The sequence below is a fragment of the Mauremys mutica genome, chromosome 13 (assembly GCF_020497125.1).
Source record: "Mauremys mutica isolate MM-2020 ecotype Southern chromosome 13, ASM2049712v1, whole genome shotgun sequence".
Taxonomy (NCBI): Eukaryota; Metazoa; Chordata; order Testudines; family Geoemydidae; genus Mauremys; species Mauremys mutica.
In genome coordinates, this window is record NC_059084.1 from 28,022,814 (window position 1) to 28,037,372 (window position 14,559).

Here is a 14,559-nt window from a genome sequence, read left to right on the forward strand (position 1 = left end):
GAGTTTGACCTGTGAAAATGCCATTAGCTTCCTTGCAATTTGGAGCTGACTGTGCCTGATGAGAGGAGGCCAGCTGTGGTTTCCCTTTAATCTGATTTCTGTTTTAAATTGCCCACTTCCACCCCACGGCCCACGATCATCTCTAGTGTGATCAATGGGGAGGTGAAGAGCTACCAGCTGCCTTGCCTATATCCAGCTCTGTTGAACACAAGAAGCTGTACAAGCGAGTAGTTAGGGCAGAGGGTTGGGAGCTGAGATTCCTCAGTTCTTGTCCCAGGCTCTGCCACTGACTTTCTCCGTGACCTTGGACAAGACATTTATAGATTTTGATGTTCCCAGCACTTATCTCAAGGCTCTAAGGTCTTTACAGGAAAGCAAAGCCAACCCAGTATTAAAGTCTGCAACATTTTTATATGTTTTCACCTGCCCCAAGCATGAACTCACTCCGCTCGTGCCTCAGTTTCCCACCTGATAAGTGGGAATGCATTAACCTTTCTGACTGGGGGCTTGGGAGGGGCTCTGAATGGTTGTCCAGTGCCCGGAGCATTTTGGACAGCAGCACCATTATTGTGCCAAGTCCCAGTGAGTGGGAGGGAGACGGGCCTGGGCCATTGCAGGAGAGGTGGCTGCAGCCCAGGTGAGAGCTCTCCTGGAGCACCCATGATCCGGCGGCAGGTGTGACGTTCCCTCTCTCTCCTTCCCCACAGGAGTACGAGAGTTCCTCCAAGATGGAGCAGTTTGTGACCCGCTTCCTGCTACGGGAGACCAGGACCCAGCTGCAGACCCTGCAGGCCTCGCTGGAGTGCGCCTCAGACACAATCGAAGAGCAGGCCGGGTGGGAGAGGTAATGCCGGGGCGGCTGGCGTGGGGCAGCCTATAGCGGCACCCAGGGGAGGTTGGGAGCGTGGCCCATGGTGAGGTGTGTATTTGGGACCCACCCTTTTGTGCTTGGTTCCCAATGTGGCTTGGGCTAATGGCCTCCCAAGAGAGCCCCTCTTGCAGCAGGGTGTTAATGCTACAAAACACAACTCCCAGTGCCTGCATATTAACACAGCTGACCCGCAGAGTTAGGGGACCTCTCATTCCCATGTGATGCTGCATGTTCTGCTCCTCGTTGGCTTCGTTCCTGAGCCCCGTGACCCACTTTGCCCCCTTTGTTACCAGCAAACAGGCCCATTACTAGAGAGCTGAGGAAACACCGCTCCAGTGAGGGCCAGAGGCTGGAGGCACTTGGACACGCTCTTACTGTGCTCTCTGGATTGGACCCCTGTTCTGCTGACGTGCTCCTTTGGGTCTTCCGCTGAGGCTGTGTCTACACTGCATGTCGCTGGTGGTGGCGTGTAGTGCATGTGTAGCTACACACTGCAGTGAAGGGCAGGCTGAGTCCACACTGCGCTGCACGGCTGCATGTGACCAGGAAAGGCTCTGGCCAGGGGAGGCAGTGGGGAAAGGTTCCAGCAGCAGGGACCTGCTTTCCCCATTGCCTTCTCCCTGCTGTCGGAGTCTTTCCTCACTGCCGGAGCCTTTTCCCTCCCCAAGGAGCTGCCAGAGCCTTTCTGCACTGCCAGAGCCTTTTCCCATCCCAAGGAGCTGCCAGAGCCTTTTCCCACTGCCGGAGCCTTTCACTGTGTCTGGGAAGGGCACTGACAAGGGGAAGCAGCAGGATGCTACGTTGCTAAAATGGCAGTGTCATGGGAGAGGCACTGCTTGGGCATGCAGAAAGCCATGTAAAGTACTTAGCCAAAGGCTCTGGCATGTCTTTGCTCTACTCACCTAAGCAGTGTCTCATCACCAGCACTGCTATTTATTCCTGGGTTAAGGGGGCAGGCAGTGTCTGCCCTCTACATGCTGCTGTAAGGAGTGTGCAGTGTCGCTGTACCCTGAGAATTGTGCAGATCACTGAAAAAACAACCCAGGCACTGCCTGCCCCAACTGCTTCAGTTCAACTGGTCCCCAGCACAGGCGCTGCACTGCTCAGTCCACCTGCTCCAGGCCAGCCACTAGCTGACTTGAAAGGGAGTTTGCTCGAAGAAGCACCTAGTAAGATGTGAGTGGGGCTTGAGCACTCAGTCAGCACTGCTCCGGATCATGTCTGAGACGCTCCTGGGTGACTGAGCTGTTTTTCTGTTGTCATTTGAGCATTCATGTGCAGACCCAGAAGTGGGTGCGACTGTGTCAATCTGCCATGTCTGAACATTTGGGCAGCACATATGCCTGTATTAGAACATGAGCTCTTTCTGCTCAGCCAGAAGGTCTTGGTTTCTTCCTTCTGATGTCATCTAACATTCAGGATCCGGCCCCCAATAGATCTCTATTAGTGAAAACATGATTGTCTCGCTAGTTTCCCTGCCTCTGTGTGGTGCCTGCACACCCCATTCCCACGGTGAAGCCGGTGGTGGCAGACACAGGGAAGGATGTAGCCAGCGGGCTGCGCTGAGTACATCTTTTTTGTTTTTAGGAAAGACTTGAAGAAATCTGAAGTCTTCATTGGCCCGAGATCTGGCAGGAGATGTGGGCGCAGAGCTCAGAAGACCGTCTGCTTGTCTCCAACGGATCCCTACTCCGGGATGCTTACTACAGGTATTGGCAGGGCCAGGCAGATGAGGGAGAAGCCGTTGCCACTGTGCCGCCTGTCTCTTGGGACCTTGCTGCCTTTGGAGGGTAGCGATGTGGGTTGCAATGAAACATGGCAGGGTGTGAACACCGGCTCTGAGTCTGCTTTCCTGACGGGATGTGAATTATAATGCTCGAGTTCAAGGAAGCCTCGTGTGTCTTTCTGTGATTTGGCATAGCTTGAGGGATGGGGAAATATCTGAACCAACGTTCTGGAGGAAGTCAGATCAGGCCATTGTTCTGTATGCAGTCCCACTGCCAGGAAGGACACCAGTGCTGATGTTCTGGGGACCATCCTATCTGTACTTAGTTGGAGCTTCTCAGTCTCCTTCGGAGTAAGGATCAGAGTTTGGGTCTGGTTTAGACCCAAATGTTCAGAAATGTATCCATATGATTCTAAGCCCTGCCTGCCCCACCCAATCCATACCACCCCACAGCCTTCCTGCTCCCCTCCTGTCCCCACCCATCCAGCAGTCCCTGGAGATAGTTCAGATCAGCACCTGCACCTCTGGATGCTTAGCTGAACCCCAGCTGGTACTTTGGCATTAACGTCAGTGGGACCAGGATCGGCTCATTGTAGTCGCATAAATCACAAGAAATCCAAAGGGCTCCCATCCCGCTGGCAGTGAAATCCAGACATTGCAGACATTGCCTGCAGTCTAAAGGAAGGGTGTATTATTTAGACAGAAAGAGAGTAAAATATTGTCTGCCTTCCAGAGCCAATAAATGCCAAATAAATCTGTCCCCTAAGCGCTAAAAGGCAGCAAGAAAGGTTCACCACTTTCTCAGTCTGTTGGGCCTGCTGCCAGAGGACCTAGTCAATACAAAGAGCTGGGGCAGACAGCCCAGGTGTGGGTGAACTGAGCTGTCCCCATGTGAACCTGGCTAACAATGGCATCTCCCTGTCAATATTCCATCTAGGGGCTTGTGTCGAAGCTGACAGCCAGTGGGCGGCTCAGATTAACAGGCTACAGCAGCTCATTGACAAACTGGAATGCAAGGTGAGTGGGCAGAGGGGAGACTTGTTCCGCATTTGGTAATACAGCTCAACCCCACCCCGCAGCCCCCCTCCGAGGGAGGGCCTGGGCCCCTGCATCTCAGCCAGTGCATCACCTCTGACTCGCCTCAGTCCTGGCCTGCAGCACTCCCTGCTGTTCTGGTTCTGGGCCCCCGCACAGCTCCGCTAATGGACCCACTCCTGACCTGAGCACCCCTTGTTCTTTCAGGTCTGGGACAGCTCAGTCCTGACCCACCGGCCCCCCTCCTGCTCACCGCTCGACCTTCCCTGCAGAGCTCTGCTGAGGTGCCACCCCCCTTGTTCTTCAAGTCCCCAGCCTCTCCGGAGCAGATTGCTGCTCTGTCAAGTCCCAAGTTGGTTTGGCCAGTGGGTTAATATCCAGTGGGGATTCTCTTGAAGGCCCCATGGAAGGGCACCCCTGCTCCGGAGGAGTCACCTGGCTGGTCATGCAACTGCCCTCCTGCAGTTTGGGCCCTTCTACCCTCTCCAGACACTGCTGCTGGCCTGCCTGCCTGCCTCCTCCATCAGTCCAGCTGGCTCTCGGTGGGTCCGGTGGGACTCAGGCAAACCCTGCCCACAGCACCCTCTGACAGGCTGCCCTGGGCCGCTGCCCCAGCTGCCTGGAGCCAAAGCCGGCCCTGACCCCACCCTTGTTTTCCCCTGTAATCAAATTCTCGTATTAGTAATGGTTTTGCTTTTCTACAAATGCAGAGCCCAAGGCTGGAGCCTCTAAAAGAAGAAGTTGTTTGCAAAGGGAGAAATGCTGTAAGTTCTAGGCCTGCTGCTTTCCATTGATTGCTAGCACAGAGACACAAAGAGATTCTCTCTCACGCTCACCTCCACATACGTGCAGGTGCAGATGGGTACAGGCCTCCTGTCCCTGCACTGACACACAGATGTGCACATTCCTGGTTGAACTCACCAGGGAGAGCTCCCGGCTTTGTTCTGAAGCTGGAGTCATTGTTCCACATTCTCACACCCCTTGTGCCCCAGATCGGCAGAAAAGGGAACCAGAACGGTGGGCAGACTAGGGCATAAGTTCCATCCACTAAATGGTTCCTCTGAGGAGAGCGTGTTTCCATCCATGGGTCTGTGTGTGAAGAAAGGGCACTAATAAGCCACCGTGCAGTGTGATGGGCAGGGGGAAGCAGAGGGAGCGGCGAATCTGTAGTACAAAGGGCAGCCCCAGCGAGCTCCTGGAGCAAGAGTAGAGACCCTCTCAACGAGTTGGCACCTTTGCCTCTAGCAAGGCCCTGCAGGCTTGGCCTGGAGTCCTGACTGTGCCCTCTCTCCCTGCAGCACATCCTGGTGGCTCAGAGACAGCTGTCAGTGACAGAGAGCGGCTTAGAGGGATTCCACCAGGCACTCCAATCCTACACAGAGGTCACAGCTGGTCAGAGCCGCTGCTTACAGTAAGTCTCCTGAGCAGCTGTGGAATCAGACATTTGGCTGGGGGAAATATGGGTGTCCGTAATGTCACTGATCACAGTGCTTCACACCTTACACCTGAAATTCCAAGCATTCAGGAATCGCACAACACATGAAGGAAGTGCTCTAAATAATGACGGTTAGCACCTGTACAGCACTGCAGAGACGCCATGCAGACGTTAACTCATCCATCCTCGCAACACTCCTGAGAAGTAGGGAAATGCTACAACACTAGATACCTGTGTCAGATAGGGAAGTATTCCTGTTATTGCTGTGAATTATTATTATCCCTCTTACAGACTGGAAATGGAGAAGCTAAGTAACTTGACCAAAATCTTATCCCAGAAGTCGGTGGCAGAGCTGAAAAAGACCCAGGCGTCTTGATACTCAGTCCCCTCCTCCCAATATTGTAATTCTCTTTTTTCCCGTGAAAGAAGAGATTGGGTACATTCTTCCCTTTTGCCAAGCAAGGAAGGAGGTGCCCCCCACAGCTGCTCCCATTGGGGAATTGGGGCCAGATTTTCAAAGGGATTTAGGTACCTAAAGATGCTGATCAGCACCGGTGGGATTAACAAAACATCTCAGGAAGGGAGGTATTGCATTCCCATTGAAGTCAATAGAAGTTAGGCACCTAAATACCTTTGCAGATCTGGGCCTAGGCATCGAAACTGCTTAAGCACCTTTGAAAATCCCATTTAGGCACCTCAATAACTTTGAAAATCTGTCCCTTAGTGCCAGAGCTGAAAGAAGTGTCTTTTGTGGAGCACGGTATATAGGTGATGAATTCATTGACCATGCCACAGAGGTATGACTGGAGAGCTATGGGCATGATGGGTAGTGTGGCCTGGTAGTCACAGCAGGGAGCTGAGATTCAGGAGACCTGAATCTGATTCTCCGCTGTCACTGACTTGCTGCCTAAGCAAGTTAGTTAACCTGGTTGCCTCTCAGTGTCCTTGTCTGTAAAATAATCACAGTAATCACTCTCTCACAGGGGAGTCTGATCACTAGTATTTGCAAGTATCTTTGAGAGCCTCAGCTGGCAGGAGCTGTGGAAGGATGGAGTGTTGTTATACTGGCATAACATTTTGGCTGAGGGTTTGTCTCCATGGCAGTCAAAGCAGGGGCTTCGTAATGAGGGGGCCAGGGAGCCATGGCCCTCCCATTTTAAAAGTGGGGGCAGAGAGGAGCGGATTGGGGTGGGGCCTCGGGGGAAGAGATGGCAGGGGGGCTGGGCCTCAGTTCAGGCACCTGTAGCCCCACCCCCCACTTTCAGGGCGCTTCTGCCGCTCCTGAGTCAGAGACGTGAGTGCCTACCTGTGCTAGCTTTAGTCTAGCTAGCACGACTCTGAACAACAGGGAAGAAGTGATAGCCAGATCCTAGCATGGGCTAGTAATGTGAGTACATCCCCCTGGGCTCTGTGCACACTTGTGCAGCCTGTGCCAGGGTCCACATCCCTGTCTTCACTGCTATTTTTAGCTGCACTAGCTAGATTAAAGCTGGCACAGGAATGCCCACACGAGCTGCAGTCACACCTCCGATTGCAACTTAGCATGTGTCCCTCTAGTGGGTGCTCCCAGCAACTGTAACAGCCAACTACTTACTCCTAGCTAAGGAGGCCTGTGGTTTTGGTGCTGAAAGTCCTGGCTTTGATCACAGCTGTGGAGTACCATGATATATTGCAATGGCACAGCATGAGATGAGAGATAACGGGAGGAAGGGAGAGGTGGGGTACACCAATCACATTTCAGTACTGTGTCCACCATTCCCCTTTGGTTTGAAAGGGACAGTAGTGCAGGTGAAAAGTGTCTGGCTGAGAGCCCCTGAGACTGAAGGCCTCTGTCTGAACCAAAGGCACATCCCTCACCCCAGCAGTCCAAAAGGGCTGAATTCTGAAAACAAGGCAGAAATGACCCAGAGCTGGGGGTGGTGTCTGATTCTGCCCCAGGCTCCCCGGGGTATCTGTGGCAAGTCTCAAAATGTTGCTTAGTTGAAAGATGTCGGTTTTCCTGCAGGAAGATTTGAACTGGTTGGAAATAGAAAATTTTCATTTTGTGTCAATTTAAAATGTCACTTCGGATTTTCGATTTAAACAAAACATATGGGACTTGCTGTGGAAGAACGTTGTAATTTCTCCTCCGAATTGTCATTTCCCTATGAAAAAGATTGGTTTCAATGAAACTGTGTTTTTCTGCCGGAAGGCCGGCTGCGTGAAAAATGGTGAGCCGCTCGAGTTGGATTAGCCTAGAAGTAAAGTTTCTCTGATGCCTTTCACCAAGTGCCTTCTGAGGGCCCAGTGAGTGAGTAACTCTGTGAGCACAGCAGCTGTGATGCTCCAGCACAGCTCAGAGTTAATTGCACTCTCTTGGATTCTGCTGTTTGGTTTGTTCTTTTGATTGCAGTAATTGTTACCTTTGCTCCACAGGGGGCGAGTTAGAGGGATTGAGTCTATGTTCCTCTCTTAGTCCAAAGAATTACATTACAGTTGAATGGTAAATTCTCCTTTAGGCATTTCACAATCTGTATGGGCTCTCTCTTCCCTCCCTCCCCCATTGTGTGAACATGTCAGGCACTTACCGCTCTGGAAGCTGGTGTAGGTTAGAGATATAAGCGTGGGGTGAGCAAACAGTGGGGCCTGGAGTCTCATCTTGGCTCTGCTACTCTCTTACGGTGTGACCTTGAACACCTCCCTCCAGCTTTCTGCCTCGCTTTCTTCCTCTGTAAAATGGGACCAATAACTGTGAGCATGAATGAGTTAATGAGTCCGTACAGTGCTTTGAACATGTAAAATGCTCTACATATCCTAAGTGTTGTTAATCCTTCCGTTCCAGTTCCCTGCACCAATGTGTTCAGTTCTTGATGCAAAACATTTTTGAAAAAAAAAAAGTTTGTAAAGAATTGAAACGTCCCTTTTTGACATTTTCCAAACAAAAAATTCCAGGTTTCCCATTCAAAACAAGTTTTTCTTTCAAATTTTAAGCTAATTACAGTAAAAAAACCAACATTTTTTTAAACAAAAAGGTCAAAAGTGAAACAAAACCTTTTGAAATCATTAAAACATTTCCATGAATTTCCAAACATTTCCAAACTGACCTTTTTTCCCCCTGATTTTCAATTTGTGACAATTTTCAAGATTTTGACTTTTTGTCCAAGTATCCTGAAAATGTCTGTAGGCTGGGAAACCCAGTTCCTGCCCTGCTCTAGCTGTGATGCCCCAGCATGTTGGGCTGGCACTGCTCAATGGAAGGCTGAAAGGTGCTGGTTCTTTGCACATCAGTCTATTGCTTGCACAGTACTCCACATGGCTTGGGTGGAAAGGGATCTGAACGTAGCGGCCCCTGCAGAATGCAGTGCTATCCATGCCGATCACCTTTAATGGGGCTGCAGCAGAGTTGTGCATTTATTTATATGCTACTGCTGCTCTTTAAGATGTTCACAAGAATATTATTTTTCTATACAAGACAAAAAACCCATCAGTGAGTCACTGCAGATAAATCACCAAGGCTCAGGAGCCAGGCTGGCTGCTCGGCATGGCCCCATTTATCCCAGAAGCTGCCGTACTGAGAGCATTCATTATTGTCCCTGCAGCGTGTCTTCCCGCAAGCTAACGAGCGAGGCCTGCTTCATTCTCTATGAGTTCTGGCAGGACGTGACTTCGTGGAGAAGGTTTGAGGCTAATTGCAATTCATTGCTGAAGGTATCCGGGGTGAGGAAGGCTGCATCCAAGTGCAATTCTTGTGAAAGAGATAAGACGGGATTTCTATTCAGGATGCTCACCCTTCTTCACTTCTTCCTGCGCCTGCCAGTGGCTACTGCCTCCCTGATTTGACCTGTCTAGTTATTTACATCTACTGTATCTGCACAGGGCAGCAGGATCAAATGACCACAAGGGGGCATTTGCATTGTGAATGATTGCTAACCACCATCACGTGTGGATGGGTGAGCTATCAGCACATTAGAGACAGAAGGCATTCTGCTCTGGGGAATGCATGGCGTGTCCATGCACACTCTTCCTCTCTTGCACACCCACACAACAGCTCTGCCCCACCTCTGTATAGCAACGTGCAGGCTGGCTCTGACACAATCATACCGGCTTTGACATTGTCCTAACTCTCCATATTGCTTTGCAGTCACTTGCAGTCCAACTGCAGCAAGAAGTTCCAGTGGGCCATCATTGACTTGCTGGAGTCTCCAGAGCTCGTGACCACCATGCTCTTCCCAGGTGGGGTACTCTTCCACCCAAACGTATTGAGATGAGCCTCTAACGGAAATTGCAAACTATGGATTCCATCCTGCCACCTTTACTCAGGAATAACGCCCACTGATGTCATTATGTACTGCATACACCCATTTAGTACTGTAGGAATCCATTCACCCACCACGGCAATGCATCCAGCTCTGCGGCGGAACACAGTAGCTGTTTAACAACACAGAGCAACACTACCCAACAGTAGCAACAGTTAAGAACAGGACGTGAGGATGTAAACTTAGCTGGAGAAGGAATTTAAGGAGACAGAATGTAACTGTTCAAATATGAATTTGGCCAGAACACTGAGGCTAACACCCCAGCTCTTGCAACATTTACTCTGTAAACTGTAAGGAAGCAGGCGAGAGAGAGAGAAAGACAAGCAGGATTAATGAATTAGTCAAGGCTTGTAAAGAGCTATGAATGTGTAAAGAGCTACCGCAGTGATGTGTATGATTTATTAATAGCTGTTACTATTACAAGAGGCGATAAGCATGCTACACACTGCAATGCTGTTTGCCTTCATCTCTGGTGTATTTTTGGTCAGCTTTCCGATGGCCCTATCAGCCTTTCCTGGGTCACAAATCTCAAAGTGGGTGCAAAACCCTTCTGAAAGCAACCTGGCTCTTGTCTTAAATTGCTGCATTGAACTCCCAGCCCTGCCCCTGCCCTATATTCCAAGATGCGGCCCTAATGGGTAGCTCAGGCCTCATTTCCATTTGTGGACAGAAATTGTGGTCACATTTTCCTGCCCCAGTTGTGTGTGAGGAGCACAAGGCAGGTCAGCAGAGGGACAAGCGCTCAGATTTGTGCCTAAATTTCATTGTAAAGCACCTTAATGCAGATTTAGCAGGGAGCCCAGGCCTCAGGCCTTCTGGAAATATGGTCTCCCTGATTGCAAGGGCACTGAGGGAGAACCTCAGCTAGCCTTAAGCAGGGGCAGGTAAAACAAAAACCAGCCCAGGTCCACCATCGCCCCAGAGCCCCACCGGAATCTGAGCTCAGGGTGTGGCTAATCTGGACTATATTCTCTACCCAGCTGTCATGTTCCTCCTCCTTGCTCCAGTCCTGCTGATGCAGCCCCCTGCTCCCAACCGTTTGCCCTATGAAGGGCTGGGATTTGGAGTGCAATGTCATTGCTCCTTGCACTAGCTACCACAGTGCGTCCTGCTGACCTATGGGGAAAGCACAGCTGAGCGGTGATTAGGAGCTGTCCTAGCAAGAGTCAGCAGCAAAACATGAAGCTAACGTCCAGCAAGGCCATCGCCAGAACTGACCCGGGGAGAGGATGGCAGCAGTGGGGCTCAGCTGGAGGAACCCAGCGCTGCTCTGGAGGGAGAGGTTGCCTTTTGCACATCTCCTGTTCTTGGCAGGGAGGGGGCTGTCGCTGGGCTTAAAGGGGCCCTGCCCGTGTATCAAGCTGTCACAGCCAAGCAAAATGAACTGAAGAGGCCCCTGTGCTGGGCAGGGCTCAGAGCTGGTGCTGGAGTGTTAAGATCAAGGTGTTAAGTACATTTAGTCCCAGTATTTCTGCCTTGTTTAGTGGGGTGGGAGAACAACCCAGGGGGTTGGAGATCCTGCTGGGCTAGATCCTCACATCCTTGCACAGGCGAAACTCACCAGGACTTCTGTGCGGTTTAGCCAGCGTGAAAACTCAGGGTGGACTGTGGCCTTGGTGCTGTGCCAGGGCAGGGAGGGGTATGAGATTCCCATGGCCGCGAGCCTGGGGGCAGTTCGTCCTGAGATGAGTGAGCAGAGGGGCTCCCACCTGCCCCACAGCCACCTTACCCCGCACTGAGCACCTGAGGCTCTAAAAGCACTCAGTGAATCAATCCTGCAACCCCTGGGTCTTATACCCATTCTACAGAAGGGGAACTGAGGCCCAGACAGAGTCAGTTGCCTGCCCACGGCCATGGGGAAGTCTCTGGGGTAGAACCCAGCTCTCCCTGTCTTTCCACTGTGCACTAAACAATATATGAGTGCCCCCTTTAGCACTTTGTGGCTCATGCTCTTTCCCTGTTTGCTTTCCCAGCCTCCTGGTGGATTGTGAACAATAATTGATCCTCTGCTGCCCGCTCCGAAAAGCAGCCGGCGCATGGATGGACGAGGAATCCTCACTCTCAGATCCCTGGCTCTCCCTCCCCAGTGTGTCTACAGCCTCCCCTCTTCGTCGCTTGTACAGTCCTGTCTGCTCCCGCCTCTGGCTGCACCAGGCTGTCCCTCCTGGGAGTATTTTATCCCTCTCCCCTCACAATGTGACTTTCCACAGTGACGTCACATTGCTGCCAGCCAATCAGCCTTTCCAGCTATGATGCTCCGCCCCTGAATGTACCATCTTCGAAGACCACATGACCACACCCATGTGAGTGGATAAAGAAGCAGCTACCAAGGTACTTGATATCCGGCTAGCAAGTCCAGTGTCATGTGATGACATGCAGGGAGCAGAACTCACGTGGGCCTGACCCGTGGGGCTGGGAGCACTGCAGAGACAGCAGTGCCAAGCCTGAGCCGCGTTGTGGGGGAGCAAAGAATGGAGGACAAGGGACGTTTATTGTCCTCTGGCACTCACCTGCTGTTGAATTCAGGGCAAGGCATTGAGGGACTCTGGATTGATGGCAGTGTGGGGAAATGAGGGGATCTTCTGTGCTCTGAGCAGGGTCAGTGGAGCCAGGACCTACACAGATCCTCTGGGAATCTGTGCGGAATGGCTGGATCTAAATCTCTGCAAAGGTCCCACAACACCTCTAGACAAGCCATTTGCTCCACTCTCCCTGCCCATGCACAACAATACAGTAGTCAGGGAGCGCAGAGGGCGGGCAGAGCATGCACCCATGCCCGGGGCGGCTCCAGGCACCAGCACGCCACGCGCGTGCTTGGGGCGGCAAGCCACGGGGGTGGGGGGCGCTCTGCCGATCACTGCGAGGGCGGCAGGCAGGTTGCCTTCAGTGGCATGCCTGCGGAGGGTCCGCTGGTCCCGCGGCTTTGGCGGACCTCCCGCAGGCATGCCGCCGAATCCGCGGGACTGGGGACTTCCCGCAGGCAAGCCGCAGAAGGCAGCCTGCCTGCCATGCTTGGGGCTGCAAAATACCTAGTGCCGCCCCTGCCCATGCCTGCCAGCCACATCCATGAGCTCTAATTTCAGCCCTCCCGGCCCCAGCATGGCCTCTTTAAGGCTGTGGCTGGCGATGGACTCATCTTAGTCTTAGAGCAGTTGCACTAACCACCGGCACTGGCCTAATTCTGTAGCGTGGAGTCAGATAGCCTCACTGCAATTCATATCAAGACGTGTCCATGGCTCCAAAACAACCCCTGCGTGTAGGTACCCCCACAGCATAATGGGCACTGGCCAGCCTCCCCGCTGGCTGCCCCGCAGAGCAGCCAACAACCGAATGGGCCTTGGCGCCTGAGCTCCCCCTCACTTCTAGCAGGGATGCCAGTGGGTTCTGAGCTACATGCTGGAGCAGTTCTGAGCTACATGCTGCCGGAGTCTCTTCCTCTCTCCAGGCACCGCTTGTACTGAGCCTGTGACCTCCTGAGCATCCTCGGTTCTCTGGGATGTCAAGGGGAGTTGAGGGAGCTCAGCACAAGCAGGACTGAGTCCGAAAGGCAAAATTCTGCTCTCAGCTCCACAAGGCAGATCTTGAGTCTCCTCCTTTTCCCTTGGGCCAGGCTTGGCGTTTGAAGCCTGTTAGGGAAGCAGAATAGCAGCTAGTCCTGGGGGAGCCAAGCCGACTTTCAGAGTGGAGTTTTTGGGCGATCTGTTTCTGAAGGGTGGGCAAACGATCAGAGCTGAGGGGCGTGGGCCCCTCTGTGGCGTGCCCCTGTCAGAATGATCCTGCCCTGAGTCTGCTAGCAGACTGATGAGGCTACAACAACTCAATAGCATGTAAAATGTAATCCCCCATGCATATCCAGCACCTTCCACTGCCTATGAAGGCACTGCAGCATCCCGCCCCTCCCCCCATGCCGCTGGTGCCCCACACACACAACTGACTGAAATGGGGTGCTTCCCAACTTACGTTTTGAACTAAATTGTATCATTTCTTTCAGGGCTGATTTTTATCCTTCAAAATTCCTTGAATTCTAAAATCAAAATGAAATGTCCTCCCAGGGCCCTGCGTGGCGTCTCTGAGCTACGAGGTGGTGTCTTGGGGTCAGTGTCTTTGCTATTCTATATTGCGAATCCGGGGTTTTAAAACATTAAAGCAAAAAGGAAGAGCATAGTTATAAAAAGAAAAGCAAAAGTTGCCTGAGCCAGAATAACAGCCTTATCAATTATTACACATGGCTGCTTAGTTAATTATAATTCTCTTTCTGTATATACAAGATTATAACTGTATTAAATATTCAGACTTGCACTGTAGCTGTGTATGCCGAGTCTCTTGTCTGTTAATAAACAGTTCCACACTGCTGCCTGGTGCTGGTGCATTTACTGGGTGTGGGTCGATTTTCGGCTGTCTCTTATGAGTCATTGTTATAATGACTCAAGGGGGGGATAGCTCAGTGGTTTGAGCATTGGTCTGCTAAACCCAGGGTTGTGAGTTCAATCCTTGAGGAGGCCACCTAGGGATCTGGGGCAAAAATTGGTCCTGCTAGTGAAGGCAGGGGGCTGGACTCAATGACCTTTCGAGGTCCCTTCCAGTTCTAGGAGATTGGTATATCTCCAATTATTACCTATTACCTTACCTTATAAGCACCTCGTTTCAATAACAGCCGCAGAAGGAATGTGCTTTACCAAATGGAACCTTCTCAATGTACTCCGAAGTCCTGCTCATTGTTCTCGTACCTTTGGCAGCACATGCAAAGGAATGTGTTAGACTGAGCATAAATTTGAAGCGTTCTATTGTCTTTTTAGCCGATGATTTGGCGCGTGTGTGTAGGACATTGGGTGGGTAATGAACACAGAGGTCTGGGGCAGGACATTGCTAGGGCACTGACTGACTATAGCATTGGGCATTAGAAATAGGAGCTGGCATGCTCTAGGGGTATAAGATGAGCATTAAGTACAGTGTAGATGGCGCTGGCTAGGAGATAGCCCCACCCCCTGAAAACCATGAACAGAGCAGTAAGAGGGTGCTGGATTCTGCTTGCCATCCAGCCCTGCTTTCCAGTCCCTTCTCCCAACTTTACACCACTAATGTCTTAAAGAACCAGTTCCTGGGGAGTCATGGTGCCTGCTCTCCAGCACGAGCGAGTTAACTTCGCTGACCCAGGCAGAGCAATGACTCCTTAGCTGGTGACAAGCCTGATGCCAAG

At 51.7% G+C, this 14,559-nt stretch overlaps 1 protein-coding gene across 4 annotated transcripts in view; it reads left to right on the forward strand.

Moving 5' to 3' along the window:
* NECAB3 (N-terminal EF-hand calcium binding protein 3) overlaps positions 1 to 12,223 on the forward strand; it is a 131,844-nt gene extending 119,621 nt beyond the window's left edge. Inside the window, exons 6-13 of one of the 4 annotated variants that reach the window (XM_044986670.1) lie at positions 708 to 844; positions 2,459 to 2,580; positions 3,535 to 3,614; positions 4,343 to 4,396; positions 4,931 to 5,043; positions 8,646 to 8,723; positions 9,188 to 9,279; positions 11,336 to 12,223. In XM_044986670.1, coding sequence (XP_044842605.1) covers positions 708 to 844; positions 2,459 to 2,580; positions 3,535 to 3,614; positions 4,343 to 4,396; positions 4,931 to 5,043; positions 8,646 to 8,723; positions 9,188 to 9,279; positions 11,336 to 11,364 — 705 coding nt within the window. In that variant the 3' untranslated portion in view covers positions 11,365 to 12,223. Of the gene's footprint in view, positions 1 to 707; positions 845 to 2,458; positions 2,581 to 3,534; positions 3,615 to 4,342; positions 4,397 to 4,930; positions 5,044 to 8,645; positions 8,724 to 9,187; positions 9,952 to 11,335 lie in introns of those variants that run through there. The other 3 variants (XM_044986672.1, XM_044986669.1, XM_044986671.1) reach the window with 3 other exon arrangements.
* Positions 12,224 to 14,559: the final 2,336 nt, after the last annotated feature.